This window comes from Eriocheir sinensis, chromosome 1, assembly GCF_024679095.1.
Source record: "Eriocheir sinensis breed Jianghai 21 chromosome 1, ASM2467909v1, whole genome shotgun sequence".
NCBI lineage: Eukaryota > Metazoa > Arthropoda > Malacostraca > Decapoda > Varunidae > Eriocheir > Eriocheir sinensis.
Window position 1 is genome coordinate 6,676,241 of NC_066509.1, and position 14,831 is coordinate 6,691,071.

General features: G+C 48.7%; 1 protein-coding gene across 4 annotated transcripts in view; it reads left to right on the forward strand.

Moving 5' to 3' along the window:
- Positions 1–14,831, forward strand: part of LOC126985602 (uncharacterized) — a 65,616-nt gene that overhangs the window by 21,816 nt on the left and 28,969 nt on the right. The window contains exon 2 of one of the 4 annotated variants that reach the window (XM_050840982.1): positions 10,143–10,573. In XM_050840982.1, coding sequence (XP_050696939.1) covers positions 10,505–10,573 — 69 coding nt within the window. In that variant the 5' untranslated portion in view covers positions 10,143–10,504. Of the gene's footprint in view, positions 1–7,913; positions 9,318–9,915; positions 10,574–14,831 lie in introns of those variants that run through there. The other 3 variants (XM_050840835.1, XM_050840889.1, XM_050840791.1) reach the window with 3 other exon arrangements.

The window sequence follows — 14,831 nt, forward strand, 5'->3', positions numbered from 1 at the left end:
CACACAACACACAACGCCTGACACCACGAAACACAACACTAAAATAACCCGGCAAGTCAAGGTGAGAGAGCGTGTGTTGCGGGGGAAGCATTTTGGCGGGGTCGAGACTTCGCGGCGAGACGAGACACGTGAAATGAGGGAAGGGAAGAAAAAATTCGGACGAAAACTGAAACTGTCTGACACGGAGGAAGGAAGAACGACCGACAAAGAGAGGATCTGGAATAGGAGGAGGAGAAAGACGAGGAGAGAGAGGACAAGAAGGAGGGAGGGAGGGATGGTGGTGAGGGAGGGTGGACATTACAGACACTACCGCCACAACTGCAAACACCACCACCACCTCCAACCCCATCACCACCACCACCACCTGCACGCAAGATATAGTGTTCGGCGATAATGCAAGTCGACGCGTGATGGCGGTGTCGTGAGCTAGTGGGAGGAAGAGTGAGAGAGGAACAGCAGGTGGCAGTGGTGACGTTATTGACCCCCTGGTGTTTTATATGACGAGGACCAATAATATAGTCGATTAAGTGAGGGAATGGATGAATAAATAGTGAAATAGATAGATACATAAATAAAAAAAGGACAAGTATATGTTAACGCGGGAAGAATAGTACTCCAAAATTACTCCAAAAATAGTTAATAGAAAATAGATGATAGTTGACAGTTATATAGAGAGTAGTTGGGGCAGAAGTGTGTGTGGTACTCCATCATTCAAAGAGAGGTCAAGTTGTTAGGAGAAAAGAGGGAAAAGAAGAGACAAACATTAAGAAACACACACACACACACACACACACACACACACACACACACACACACACACACACACACACACACACAGAACCCCCCCCTCACACACACACACACACCATCCTTCCTTCCTCCCTTCCTTCCCTCGCGTGCTGGACATCACTAATTATCGTCCGGTCCAAAGTGCTTCATCACTCCCGCCTTGATGACTGTTATTAAGACCCCGCGGGTGATGACTGCACGCTGGAAGGGAGGAAGGGAAGGAGGGAAGGGAAGAAGCGAGGGAAGGAGCGAAGGCAGCGGTGTCAAGAAGGCGTTTGGGGAGATGTGATAGGGGTCAATTTTCAGGGTGGGGGGGTGGGGGGGAGGGGAGGTTCTGATGATGTGGCTTTTGCTTTTGCTCTTCCTGTTGGTGTTGTAGTGGAGGTGGTGGTGGTGGTGGTGGTGGAGGTGGTAGTGGAGGTGGTGGTGGTGGTGGTGGTGGTGGTGGTAGTGGTCATCTTAACACTTTATTGCTTTACTATGGCCATCCTTGACCCACACACACACACACACACACACACACACACACACAAGGGTTAGGCAATAAGTGTCCCCTCAGTAAACAGAGCCAAAGTGTTCTCCTCCTAATCCATCATCACCACCACCACCACCATCATCACCACTTTCACTTCCATCGCAATCTTCATCATCATCACCAATACCACCGCCAATACCATTTTCACATGCAACATCATCGTTTCCACAACCACCACCACTATGTCAATCATCAACGCCACCATCAACATCTCCATCTCAATCATAACCAACACCCTCATTACTCTCTCTCTCTCTCTCTCTCTCTCTCTCTCTCTCTCTCTCTCTCTCTCTCTCTCTCTCTCTCTCTCTCTCTCTCTCTCTCTCTCTCTTAAAGGTAATTCATATTCTTCAAGGGTTGCTCATTTCCAGGTGGAGAAATTAGCATACCTGAGCGAGACAGAACACAGGTAACCAATCAGTACATCGTTGGGCTTCTTCCTCTTCCCTCCCATCACTCCCTTTTTCTCATCCCTTCTTCTTCCTCTTCCTCCTCCCATTTTCATTCTAGTTTCTCCTTTCACTGACCTTTATCACGTTATCTTGCTCTCTCCTTTTGTTCCCTCCCCTACTCAGTTTATGTTTCTTCTCCTTCTCCTTCAGTCTTTTCCTTCCAGTCTTTTCCTCCCTCTTATTCATCTTTATCACATTATCTTACTCTCCATCCTTTTCTTCCAACTCCTACTCGATTCCTCTTTCTTCTCCTTATTTTTCAGTCTCCCCTTTCTTCTCTACCTGTTCTTCCCTTTACCCAGATATATATTTTTTCTCTTCCTACTCTACCTCCTTCCTTCTCTTCCTCTTCTTCCTTTTATCCAGAAATACTCCTTGTTCTCCCTACTCTTCCTCCTTCCTTCTCTTCATCTCTCTCTCTTTCGCCCAGCATTACTCCTTGTTCCTACTACTACTCTTCTTCTAAATTTCATCTCCTTATATTTTCCCTTTCACTTCCCTTCTACGACCTCCTCTGAATATTACCCTGAGCGCCCCTCCTACCAATTCCCACATTCATCTCCATGCTGCCTACCGCCCCAATCTTTCTCCTTACCATTCTTCTCCTCCTACGTCCAACAAAATCCGTGGCAGACCCAAACAATTCCAAGGAAGAAAAATAGCCATAAAAAAAAGGTAAAACTCGTCTGGTATTAATTAACTGCATGGTAAAGCGCAGAGGGTCAACGTTTAATCACTGCGCCTCTTGCATTCCACTACGTCCACCGATCAAAAATTCGTTATAGGGAAAATTAATAATACGATAGGAATACTGATTAATGAAAAATGTAGGTACGCACACACACACACACACACACAGACACACACACACACACACACACACACACACACATACACGGTAGCACCTTCTGTCCTGCGGAATTCTCGTGACCGTTAACTCCTCCTCCTCCTCCTCCTCCTCTTCTTCCTCCTCCTCCTCCTCCTCCCCATGATTCCCTACCTCATCATCGTCTTTCTTCCTTATTGACCACCAATCATCCTTGTATAATATTGATAGCATTATATTATACGGTTCTCTCTCTCTCTCTCTCTCTCTCTCTCTCTCTCTCTCTCTCTCTCTCTCTCTCTCTCTCTCTCTCTCTCTCTCTCTCTCTCTCTCTCTCTCTCTCTCTCTCTCTCTCTCTCTCTCTCTCTCTCACATCCTGCCCCCCCTCCCCCCTTCAAATCACCATCGTTCCAATTCCATGATCATTAGGTCAGTGGTTCGCTCTGCTGGTGGTGGTGGTGGTGGTGCTGGTGATTGGCTTGCGTGTCTGGTGAGCTGGTGTGTTCGTGTGGGTGTCCTTGGATGGGGCACGCCGCTCCCTCATTCTCCTCCTCCTCCCTTCCTCCCTTCCCTTCCCCACACAGTCATTTCTCCCCAGCCAGACACAACCCTGCAAGTTCTATGTTATTCCTTCACTGGGAGGGGGACATGGACGCAGTGTGGGTAGAGGGAGGGTTGGTTATGAGTGAGGGTAACGACTTGAATGTGTAAGAGAGGAAAGGGCGATGGGTGAAGTGGTGGGTAATGGGAATGCGGTTGGCGAGGGGGTAGGATGGGCAGATGAGTTAGTATGAGAAGATGGGTAAAGAGGAAGAGTCGGGAACTGGGGCTATGGTTGGTGAAGGAGTAGGATGAGTAAATGGGGAATGGTAGAAATTGAGGTGGTCAGGGGTGGATGAGGGGAACGAAATCGCCATGTAACTGTGCACTCCTGTCTTTTCTTCTCCCCCACCTGTACCTTCTCCACTAACCCACTTCCTCTTCTTACTATACTACTGAAAAAAAAAGAGCGCTCCGTCTGTGTCTCCTTCTGCTGTACAAGGTCACGCAAGGCTAACCACTGACTCCTCCCCTCATATTTCCCATTCTTCACCCCACACACCCCCATGTCTCCCTTTTCCATAGATCAACGGCAGACTTTATCCCCCTCTTTGACCTTGCCCTACATTTCAACCATATTTCCCGGCCTTTCCCACCCTTTCACACACCCCACACCCAACACACCCCCATGTCTCCCTTTTCCATAGATCAACGACCCACTTTATCCCCTTCCTTTAACCTTGCCCTACATTTTAACCATATTTCCCGGCCTTTCCCTGCCTTTCACATCTTAACATCCCCTTACACCCCCTTACCACAGTCCCATACTACTAACATCCCCTCTATTATATAACACACTACAGATCCCTAAGTCCGCACTACCTCACCCTTTCTCCCTCACCCTACTCCTTACAGACTGCAGCACGCTTCCTCACTGCCCCTATCTCCTGCTTACTCCTCTTTCCCTCCCCCTCTTCTCATAACACAGGACTAAATCTCCCTTCTATTCCCAAGCATCCCATTCTTCACCCCTGCTCCCCTCCACGTGACTTCCCTGCCCTATACCTCCTCACCTCCCCCACCTTCTCCATGCTTCCCTTTCACAACTCCCCTTCCCAAAACACAGAAGAAAACAGTTCCTTTCCCCCAATATCCCATTCTTCACCCCTGCTCCCCTCCACGTGACTCCCCCTGCCCTACACCTCCTCATCTCCCCCACCTTCTCTATGCTCCCCTTTCTCTCCTATGTATTCCTATGTATTCCTATGTATTCTCTATGCTCCCCTTTCTCTCCTCCTCTCCAAAACACAGTAAACAGCTCCTTTTCCCCCAACATATCATTCTTTACCCCTGCTCCACCCCACGTGACTTCAATACCCTGCCCTTCCCTAGCCTACATAACCCTGCTCCCTTTAACCTTCCTCCCCTTCCCCCTGCCCTTCATCATCCCCCTCACTCTGCATCACGGCAAGGGAAATCAAAGTCTTGCTCCGCGCTTTCCTCCCTTACCTCGCCTGACCTCTTCTCTCCCTCTCTCTCCCTCTTTCTCTCTCCCTCCTTCCTGCTCCTTAGCACGCTACTCACCTCAACCTCCTTCACCTCCACCTCCTTCTCCTCCACTTCCTCCTTGCACAACATTTTCCCCTCCTTGAAGTTTTTTTTTTCTTTTTGCTTTCTTTCCCTTCGCGTGATCACACATACACGGAAACACGTAACCGCACACACACAAATACACACACACACACACACACACACACACACACACACACACACACACACACACACACACACACACACACACACACACACACACACACACACAGACACCTCGGGGCTTGAGATATAAAAGGGAGGTAAGAGTTTTAAGCGGGTGGCGGGGTCAGCTTGCATACCGCCCATCGTTTCCGGGGGAGGTGAGATTCTTCGTGCTAGAATTTCCTTCGTGAATGACTCCTGCTCGTCCGGGGAATGTTAAATATAGAGACGTGAGGCGGGATTACTAAAGGGCATGTGCGAGGGAACTATGTGGCCCGGACTTGACTGCTAGCCTCTGTAGTAGTATATTCCGACTGCTCTTCCTCCTGCTGTTGCTCCTCCTCCTCTTCCATATTCTCATTTCCCTCCTTATCATCATCATCCTCATCTTTATCCTCGTCATTATGCTGTTTTATTCACTAATACGACTCCTTTTCGACATGTGGATCATACCAGTGGAGGGAGGGCGTCGAACTCGGAAGGCAGAAGTGAGAGTCGTGGGACTGTCGTGAGGAATGTGGTGAGGGGCAACACTGGGGCTATTTGGGTGAAGAGGAACTCTGGAAACAGTATTACGGGTGAATGTTCACGTGATATAAAGCAGTGCGGCTGTCTGTCTGTCTGTCTGTCTATCTGTATGTATGTATGTTTGTATATGTGTATGTCTGGCTCACTGGCTGGTTGGCTGGCTGGCTGGTAGGAGACTGACCCCCATCGTCTCCCTCTGATCGAAGTGTTCCACGTGAGCGCCGCCTGACCTCGTAACCTCCTGAGGAAGTCGAGTTTCGTGGCGCTGCAGTCATGGCGCTGCCGGCCAGTCCGTCCGTCTGTCTGTAAGAATGTTTTTTCATACTCCCGTCACGTCCCCGCGCGGCCTTGCGGCACGTCGTTACCGCTGTTAGTGATAGTCGTGCGTTGCTGTCACGTGCCGGCGGAGAAAACTTCTGGTAATGTCGTGTGGCGGAGAGGTAAAAGTTGTTATCGTTACTGTTATCTTTTAAAACTTCACGTTACTATCCTGCAGGCCATTACCACAAATGACGACCGTGCAGCTGAGCCATAAGCTCTACCGTACCATACTCAAAATATACCACCACGCTGTCGATTTGTGTTAATACTATACAACTGTCGCAAGTTATTGAGAGAAGTTATTACCGCACCCTTCAGAGTCGCAAGTTATAATCGTAAAGTGGAGAACCACTATATGTCCGCTGACCTGGGAAAGGCAGGTGAGCGGTGGGGGAGGGGGCACGACCTCCAGCACACCAACGGCACTTGTAGTTGATTTATTGACGCGGTGCCGAGGGGATGTCAAGCACGCCCCAGCAAACTCAAACCCGGCAAACCCGCCACAAGCAGGAAAACCTTATCTTCTCGACATAAAACCCAATAAAGAGTGACAGACCCCGAGAAAACACGCCCCAATACGTTACAATAAGCCCCAGTAAAGTAACAAGCCCCCACCTGTTTCCAGCATAACACCATAACACCATGACCAACAGCACGCGAGCTAGCCACAGTAGAGAAGTAAAAGACTAAGGTCCATAGTCTCGGGGCTTTCACACCCACATTTGATAAGTTTTCGTAAATGTTGTTGGTATATCCATGAGTAGTTTTATAAGACTAGTACTGATAGTTTGGTAAGGCTTCTGCTCCATGAACTCGAATAAACTCATGAGAACCCGCACCACCTCACCTCACCGACGTGCCGTACCCACCAGGACTTCGGCAACCATGGAGCGCCACCTAATTATGTATCTTGTTAGCTGCAACAAATCAGCAGGCTTAAGATGTCCTCCCGCCACTCTCGTCATACCGTCCATAAATTTCTCTCTGTCTTCCTCTTGCTCTTCTGCCTTCCACCGTCCCAGTCAACACCACAGCCTCCGTCTCATTCCTCCTCATCACATCTCATTTGTCGTCTTCTTATTGTTGGCATCATATCCCACCCGAATAATCTCATTTCTGGCCTTTGTAAATATATGTTGAGAGAGCCCAAAGTGAGAGTACGAGCCTTAGCTGTCTCCAAAACTCCAACGTAACACAGTAACCTTGAACACACACTGGGTACCCCTTGCCAAAAGAGCTCCTACTCGTAGAACGTAAGAGGAACGCATCATAGCACACGGCCCCGCATGTCAGCAATCTCTCTTAACGAGTCTTAAAGGTTAATTACACCAAATATGCCCAAAATAACTATGACGGTGAAAACCACTTGAGAGCGTAGAAAGTTCGCCCACGTGTAAGTAATCTTCCCTTATGACTCTTGAAAACCGTATTATATCCCCCAGCCAGCCGAGGGAAGCCCAATAACGCAATACCCTTTACTTACGTCAGCCAGTTCAAATCGACCCCCCCTGATAGCGCTCCTTAAGGAAAAATGGGTCAATTATATTTGCCGCTAACACGATAAAAAGGATGAAAATAGCCAGAGCGAGCATGGGAGTGAACGCGATGGCACAGCTGACGTCAAGGACACTGCCGTTGACGCATACCGATAGCGATGTCGCCCTTGGATACCTGGTTCATTAGTAACACCTGGCAAAACAAACTCTACCTGTCCTCTGATGCACGCACACCTGTCCCCGTCGCCAGGTTACGAGTTTAGTTTTATAAATATATGTAAAAAATAACAGTAAAAAAACATGAATCAGCGAGAGAAATGGATTTATATACGCGGCGTGTGTGACCCTCGCCATGTGTGTGTGTGTGTGTGTGTGTGTGTGTGTGTGTGTGTGTGTGTGTGTGTGTGTGTCGTCGTCAGAGGTGATGGGACTAGGGAAGGAGAGGAAGAGTGGGGAACGCGAGAGAGGGGGAGGAAGGGAGCGGGAAGGGAAGGGGAAGAGGAAGGGGGGGAAGGGAAGGGGAAGAGTAAGGGTCGAGCCACGAGAAACGATGATGGTGGCGTGCAGTTCAGAGACTCGCTTGTTGGGGAAGGTTCTGGGCACGGTATAAACTCGTCCACACACACACACACACACACACACACACACACACACACACACAATACAGACACATATCATTCTCTCCCTGCTCCATTTAGTCTACCATTTTACTCCGTCTGTCTCTCTACCGTCACCTTCATCTTACATAATTCCCTTTCTCATCACATTCCACCTAACATACTCCACTCAGTCCGCCATTCCCCTGCATCTAACTTTACCGCACATTTTTTCCCCCTCCCCTCACTTTCCTTCCAACTTCCTCGCCCCTCATTTACAATCTTCATCGTGTCACCAACTTACATATCCAGACTTCCAACCGCCTGACTCGTACTCGCGTTGCGTTCCAGACTCTTCTATTCACCCGTTTATATTATTACATTAGTTATAAGAAAAAAATATTGATCCGCTAAATCCATTCAGCAGTGCCCTCTGTCTGCGTCACCCCATCCACTTCACGCCACGTCGATCCACCAGTCGAAGCGCGTATCCCACTCCTGCTCCGATACTTATTTTCTTCTAATGATCTTTGACCGCCTAAGGATAGTGTTAAGTATTTACCAAACATGGTGTGCCGCAAATGAGTCCTTATGAGCCACAGACCCCCGGACCGCCCACATCACCGCCGCACCTGAGATATGATACCTGCACCACCTTGTTACGGTACCCGACGAAATAGAAAAACACTGTGCTAGTGTCTATGCACCGCAAGGTCGCCGGTTACGTGTTCTATTGGAGTAATAAAAGTGTAGGAGCGAGTGTGCGGGAAAAGGTGAACATGACACAGTGGTCTTTGAGGTGCCCCGCGGCGATGCTCATCCTCTCGCAAGTGATGGCGGCGCGACGCGGGGACACCCAGTAGGAAACGCGGCCACGAGCAGCAGACTAGCAAAATGGGCCGCTACGGCGTGGGCCACGGCGCCCTTGCCATTAGGAGGGAGAGGAACCGCCGCCACCGCCGCTCCTCCGTGGCAGGGGACCGAGTGCATCACCATCACGTCCGCACCGACAACTACCAGCACTTCTACAACCGCCACCAGCAACGCAAGAGCTCGGTGGGATCGAGCCAGAGTGCCCCAGTGAAAGGCAGCGGCGATGGCGGCGCCGTTGGTGAACCCAGCGGGCGGAACGTGGTCATACCGGGCCAGGTGCCGCTCAGCCCACCCACCGCCAGGGCAGATCATGCAGGTGGGACAGCCCGGCCCTCCCGTGAGTGGTGGCCGGGTCCCCCCTTCCGGCAGGGAGGTGTGGTGGTGCGCCAACAACAACAGCAGCAGGAGGAGGAGGAGGAGGAGGAGAGCGGCGGCGGCGGCAAGAATGGCTTCTTTTCTGACGTGGCGGGGCTGTTCGCCGGCATGAATACTTGGAACAATATCCAAACACGTCTGTGGTCCAAGGGCAAGGGAGCTGCCCAGCCAGAGGCAAATGGTGATGCTGGAACGACCAAAGCCAACCATCAGGTGTCCTTTGCGGATGAGGTAGGAATGTGGGGTTGGCCTCGGCCTCCTTCCAGCACCGGCAGCAAGAGGCTCTTGGTGTTCTCTCTCCCCACCACGCACCTCCTGGAGCGCAGGGCCTCAGTTCCTCCGCACTGTACAGGCTGCAGCTCCGGCACTCCGGCTTCACACGTTCTCAAAAGCCACTTCATCTAAATCTTTGGCTCTTGCACTTAAGTGTCTATTTCTAACCCATGTCGCTGAGCTCGAGGCCCCGCACTGTACAGTCACCTGACTGACAAATGACCCTCCCTGGGCACAACGACACCACAACTCTTTCCAGACCCCATTGCTATATATATAATCTTAAATCCCTCACTACAGTCAATACTATCGGCGAGTGTTGTCCCGCTCTTACAGCAGAAAACATTAGTTGTCACAAAATTTCAGTTACAATATTTCAGTGTTTAAAATTTGCCTCGCATTGAGCAAATGTTTTCCAAGTATCCTTCGTGATCTTAATGTGAAGTTTTATCTTGTTCGCCAGTCACTGTTTTGTGCCCCAAGGCTGACGCAGCTTTTGTGAGAAGACTGTCCTGTCGTTCCTCGTCTTCGTCACGTTCTCTTTGTTTCATCACAGGCTTACCTACAGTCAACTTCCGTTTACGTCATTCCCACCTAGATGTTTTATGCTTGGTGTCATCCGTCTGTCAAGCTGAGACGTGTGTTGTGCTTCTAGGCTGCGGCAGGTGATCCTTGCAGGCGCCCATCAGGGCAAACTCCTGACGATGTGATGAAACACTTCTGAGCCACAAAGACTTATTTCTTGGACAAAAGTTGGTGAACGAGTGTATGAAATGTTTTCAGATTTGTAAGACTTCATATTATAAAAAGCACGATGACTTTTTGAAACTATCGGTCAGAAGGGGACGGTGGCCAGCCATGTGTGGGTGTCGGTCCAGCTCGCTGCGCCCCGGGCCGGACCAGGACAGCGTAGCGCCGCGGGTCAGTTTCACGCCCCGAGCAAAGCGACCGTCGAGGCGAATTTAAAAAGTGTCAGATCATTCGCTGTACCCATGAGAGGGTTGACGGTCCCTTAAAGTAACTGTGAAGGACCTTCAGAAAAGCCTGTGTCCGCCGCACATTGGAGCCGCAGCAGCATACCTCAAGCAGGGGGATGGTAGGCTGGCGCCCCACACGAGCCCCGCACTGCTGCTGCTGCTGCTGCTATGGCCGCTGTAGCCGTTGCTCTTCGTAACAAACGACAGCAGCAGAAGCTACCTTTTGATCCCAGCGAGGCAAGTAACCTGTAGTTAGTAGAGCTTAGATGTGTCTCTGTAGCTTCTAGCGGCCCGTGGGGGCGGTGGTTATGCTCCAGTACGGGGCGGCCGGCCCCGTCCGCCGCCCCATAGTGCCTGCCCTAGCCAAGCCTAGTAAGATGTAGAACGGCTTCACATACACCTCACCACAACTAGACGAAGAGCTGTGTGTCATGATCTCTTCTGTAGTGTATTAGTAATTGTGCACCGGCTCGTGGCAGCCCCGCGGCGTGAGTGTGCGGACCTCCTGTGATGGTGCGGGACAAGGCAGACCGTCCAGACGAGGCAGACACAGCACGGCGACCACGACCCTCACTAACAGCAATAAACTCCCCTAAACACCCCTTAACATCTACCTTCAAATGCGTCCGCAGCATCAGTACCCACCATGAAGGACGCGGCACTAGACTCCTCTCACTCGACACGACCTAGTGCGGCCAACAAAAATCCTCTTGTTGGTGTCCTTGTCAGCCTAACCGTCAGTCTGTCCCACCGTGTACACTCTGTAATGCATCAGACCAGCACCTCAATGTCTCAGTGTCAATGTATACATGTGCTGCACTTGTCTCATGTTCTCTTACCGTATATGTGTCATGTCTGCGTCTGCCGCGCCCCGCACACCTCACAGCGGCCTGATATGTGGTCGTGCATGAGTAACCTTGTAGTACCTTCATAGTAGTTACCTTTCAGACTAAACACCACACCTTCACTTTGTCTCTACGATGTAAGGTAAGATCACTGCATTTAAAACCTAGTAAATAGTTATTCTACCTTTAAGCTGATTGATTTCATGTGTATGTAATTATGTAATGGTCTACGCATGGTGGAAGGTCCTCCTACAACGATGTCTTACGGGTGAGGCAACCTGGTCATCATCAATTTACGTCTCAGCTTTCCTACTGATCTGCTCTGGCCGGCCGTCAATCAGGTAATGAGGAGCTCCCCTTCCCGAAGCACCCGGCCCGAACACACAAGCCCGACGTCTGACCTTATAATATTTCCTTCCTTCATCAAGCCTTCTGTCCCTCCCTCATGCCTCCCCAGTCCCCCGTGGTGTTGGGTACATACAAAAAATTATTCACGACACTGTCCTTTTAACACTAGCACGGCAAACCACAATTACTTTCAAACAATTATTTTTATTTATTTAATCCTCAGTCTTCCTCACACTACCCAGTACAACAGTAATACTGTAAATCTCGAGCATGCATTGCTAATATTTAAAATAACAACCGATAAAGTCTCTCCATTCACTTAAAACAAATAAAAGTCCTGACCTGACAAAGTATAAAGTACCTGAACTCTGAAAGAAAAAAAAGGCGAAGAACTCTCTCCCTCCTCACCGTAATTATTATGTATTGCCGACAAGGCATCGTCGTCCAGATTGAAAAAAGCTAAACGTGACACCGATTTTCAGAAAGGAGACAAAAAAGTACCAGGTAATTACAGGCCCATTAGTCTAACTTTTGAGGGCATAATTAGAGACAAAATGTGAATTACCTTGAAAGCCACTCATTGATTGGGGACTCACAACATGGCTTCCGAAACAAAAGATCCTCTAAACCTAAATTATTTTTTAAAATAACGACCTCTTCACTGTTTATGACGTAAAATCACTGACTGTAGTCTATCTTGATTTCCAGAAGAAAGCGTATAAGTCCCCGCATCATAAATTACTTTACAAATTAAGCAAAATAGGTATTGACGGTCAAGTAAACAATGGGATCGCGAATTTGGTTGAGCACAGACAACAAAGAGTAGTGATCGACGGATTTAACTCAGAGTGGGCGCCTGTGTGGCGTGGCGTCCTCTGGGGTCTTGGCCCCTGTGCTCTTCATTATTTACATCAACGACGTGGATGTTGGACTCAATAACCGCATTAGTAAATTTGCAGACGTTCAATGCGTCAAAGACTTTGGGGTCAAAAAATCGTCAAACTCAAATTCTCACAGCAATGCATCGATGCAGCAAATAAAGCGAACAAGTTGGGCTTCATTAAAAAAAAACTTTGTATTCAAATAAAAAGATGTAATACTCCCGCTCTACAACAGTTTAGTCAGACCCCACTTGGAATATGCGGGCAGTTTGGTCTCCCACCATGCAAAGGATATTGCTAAATTAGAAGGTGTTCAGCGTCGGGCAACGAAATGATCCTTCCTTGCGCAACAAATCCTACGAAGAAAGGCCCTTAACATGTTCTCTTGAGAAACGTCGCCTCCGGAAAACTGATCGAATGAGATCGAATGTTTTAAAATACTTAATGGTTTCACGAATGTAGACAGATCAACATTGTTTTTGATCGATGACACTTTGCGCACGAGGAACAATGGCGTAAAACTCAGATGTAGACAAGTAAATTCAGACTACAAATTTTTCTTCACCAACGTTGTAGTGCGAGAATGGAATAAGCTTCCACCGTCAGTGGTCCAGTGTAACACGATTGACTCCTTCAAAAATAAGCTCGACCGTCACTTCCTTCAACTTAATATCAACTAGAGTAGAAATGCAACGTTTTGGAGTCTTCTGATTAATGTAAAAATTATTAAGGACAGACCAACACTAGTCTGGCAGTACCTCCTCCCTCTGGTCTCCTTCCTCTCACTTTTATACCTCCTCGCTTACTCTAGTATTTTTCCTATAGTTTCCCTTTCTTTTATGTATTTCTTTAGTCTCCCCCCTCTCCCACTTTTTTTATCACTTTCCATTCTCTAGTCTTCCTTCCCATCCTTTTTTCTTCCTCTGATCTTCTTCCTCTAGTCTCCTTCCTTAATCTCCCTTCCTCTAGTCTCCCATTTTCCATACCTTCTCCCTTCCTCTCTCACTTCTATTCCTCCTCCCTTCCTATAGTGTCCATCCTTTAATCTCCCTTCCTCTAGTCTCCTTCCTCTCACTTATAAAACTCCTCCCTAACTCTAGTCTCTTCCCCTCTCAGTTTCATACCTCCTCCCTCTCCCTGACCTCCTTCCTCTCACTTTCACACTTCCCCCTCGACGCTCAGTACACATTCACGTGCCAAACGAGACAAATTAAGGTTCACTGACGACTCCGTAGCTGCCAGGCCCAACGCTACGGCGAGTACGCGTGTCAAGGCCGCGGAGGAGCCTTGCAGCACCCCGGGGCCTCGTCCGTCACGTGGAGGGAGAAAGAAGAAGCGGCAGGCCAAAGAAAACTAAGAGGAAAAAGGTGGCGGTGGCGATAGTAGAGAAGAAGGAGGAGGATAGGAACGAAAGGGCAAAAGTCATTGTTATTAACCGTCTCGGCCACTCAGTTCGTCTCTTTGAAATGCCTCTCGTAGAAGTTGCTGGGATTTTCATGGACTCTTTGGTGATCCTAGTGATAGTTTTACACGACCTCTGCATCTTGAAAGGAAAGAACACCCATGGGAACCCGGTTAATCTTCTCTGTGGCCTTGGGAAATAATCGTAATGCGAGCCCGATACGTTTTAGAATATGGACCAGAGGATAGAAAGAGAGAAGGAAAGCGAGCAAAATAATAAGGTGAGGGAGAAAAATAGAGGGATGTAGGAAAGAGAGGGAGAGGAGAGAAGGAAGGAAGGAAGGAAGAAAGAAAAAGAAGAGAAGAAAGAAAGGAGAAAATGAATAAAGAAAGAGAGGGATAATAAGAAAACTGAGAAAGGAAATAAGAGAGAAAAAAGAGAGAAGGAAGGATAAGAAGGGGATCAAGAGAAACGGAAATAAAAAATGGAGGAGGAGAATACAAAGAGAGAGAGAGAGAGAGAGAGAGAGAGAGAGAGAGAGAGAGAGAGAGAGAGAGAGAGAGAGAGAGAGAGAGAGAGAGAGAGAGAGAGAGAGAGAGAGAGAGAGAGATAGAGATAGAGAGAGAGAGAGAGAGAGAGAGAGAGAGAGAGAGAGAGAGAGAGAGAGAGAGAGAGAGAGAGAGAGAGAGAGAGAGAGAGAGAGAGAGAGAGAGAGAGAGAGAGAGAGAGATAGAGAGAGAGAGAGAGAGAGAGAGAGAGAGAGAGAGAGAGAGAGAGAGAGAGAGAGAGAGAGAGAGAGAGAGAGAGAGAGAGAGAGAGAGAGAGAGAGAGAGAGAGAGAGAGAGAGAGAGAGAGAGAGAGAGAGAGAGAGAGAGAGAGAGAGAGAGAGAGAGAGAGAGAGAGAGAGAGAGAGAGAGAGAGAGAGAGAGAGAGACTGCATGGAGGGATATAGAACCACCTTACTCCACGCGGATCAATCGAGACTGACTCAGAGAATCAAACAAGACCAATATAACACT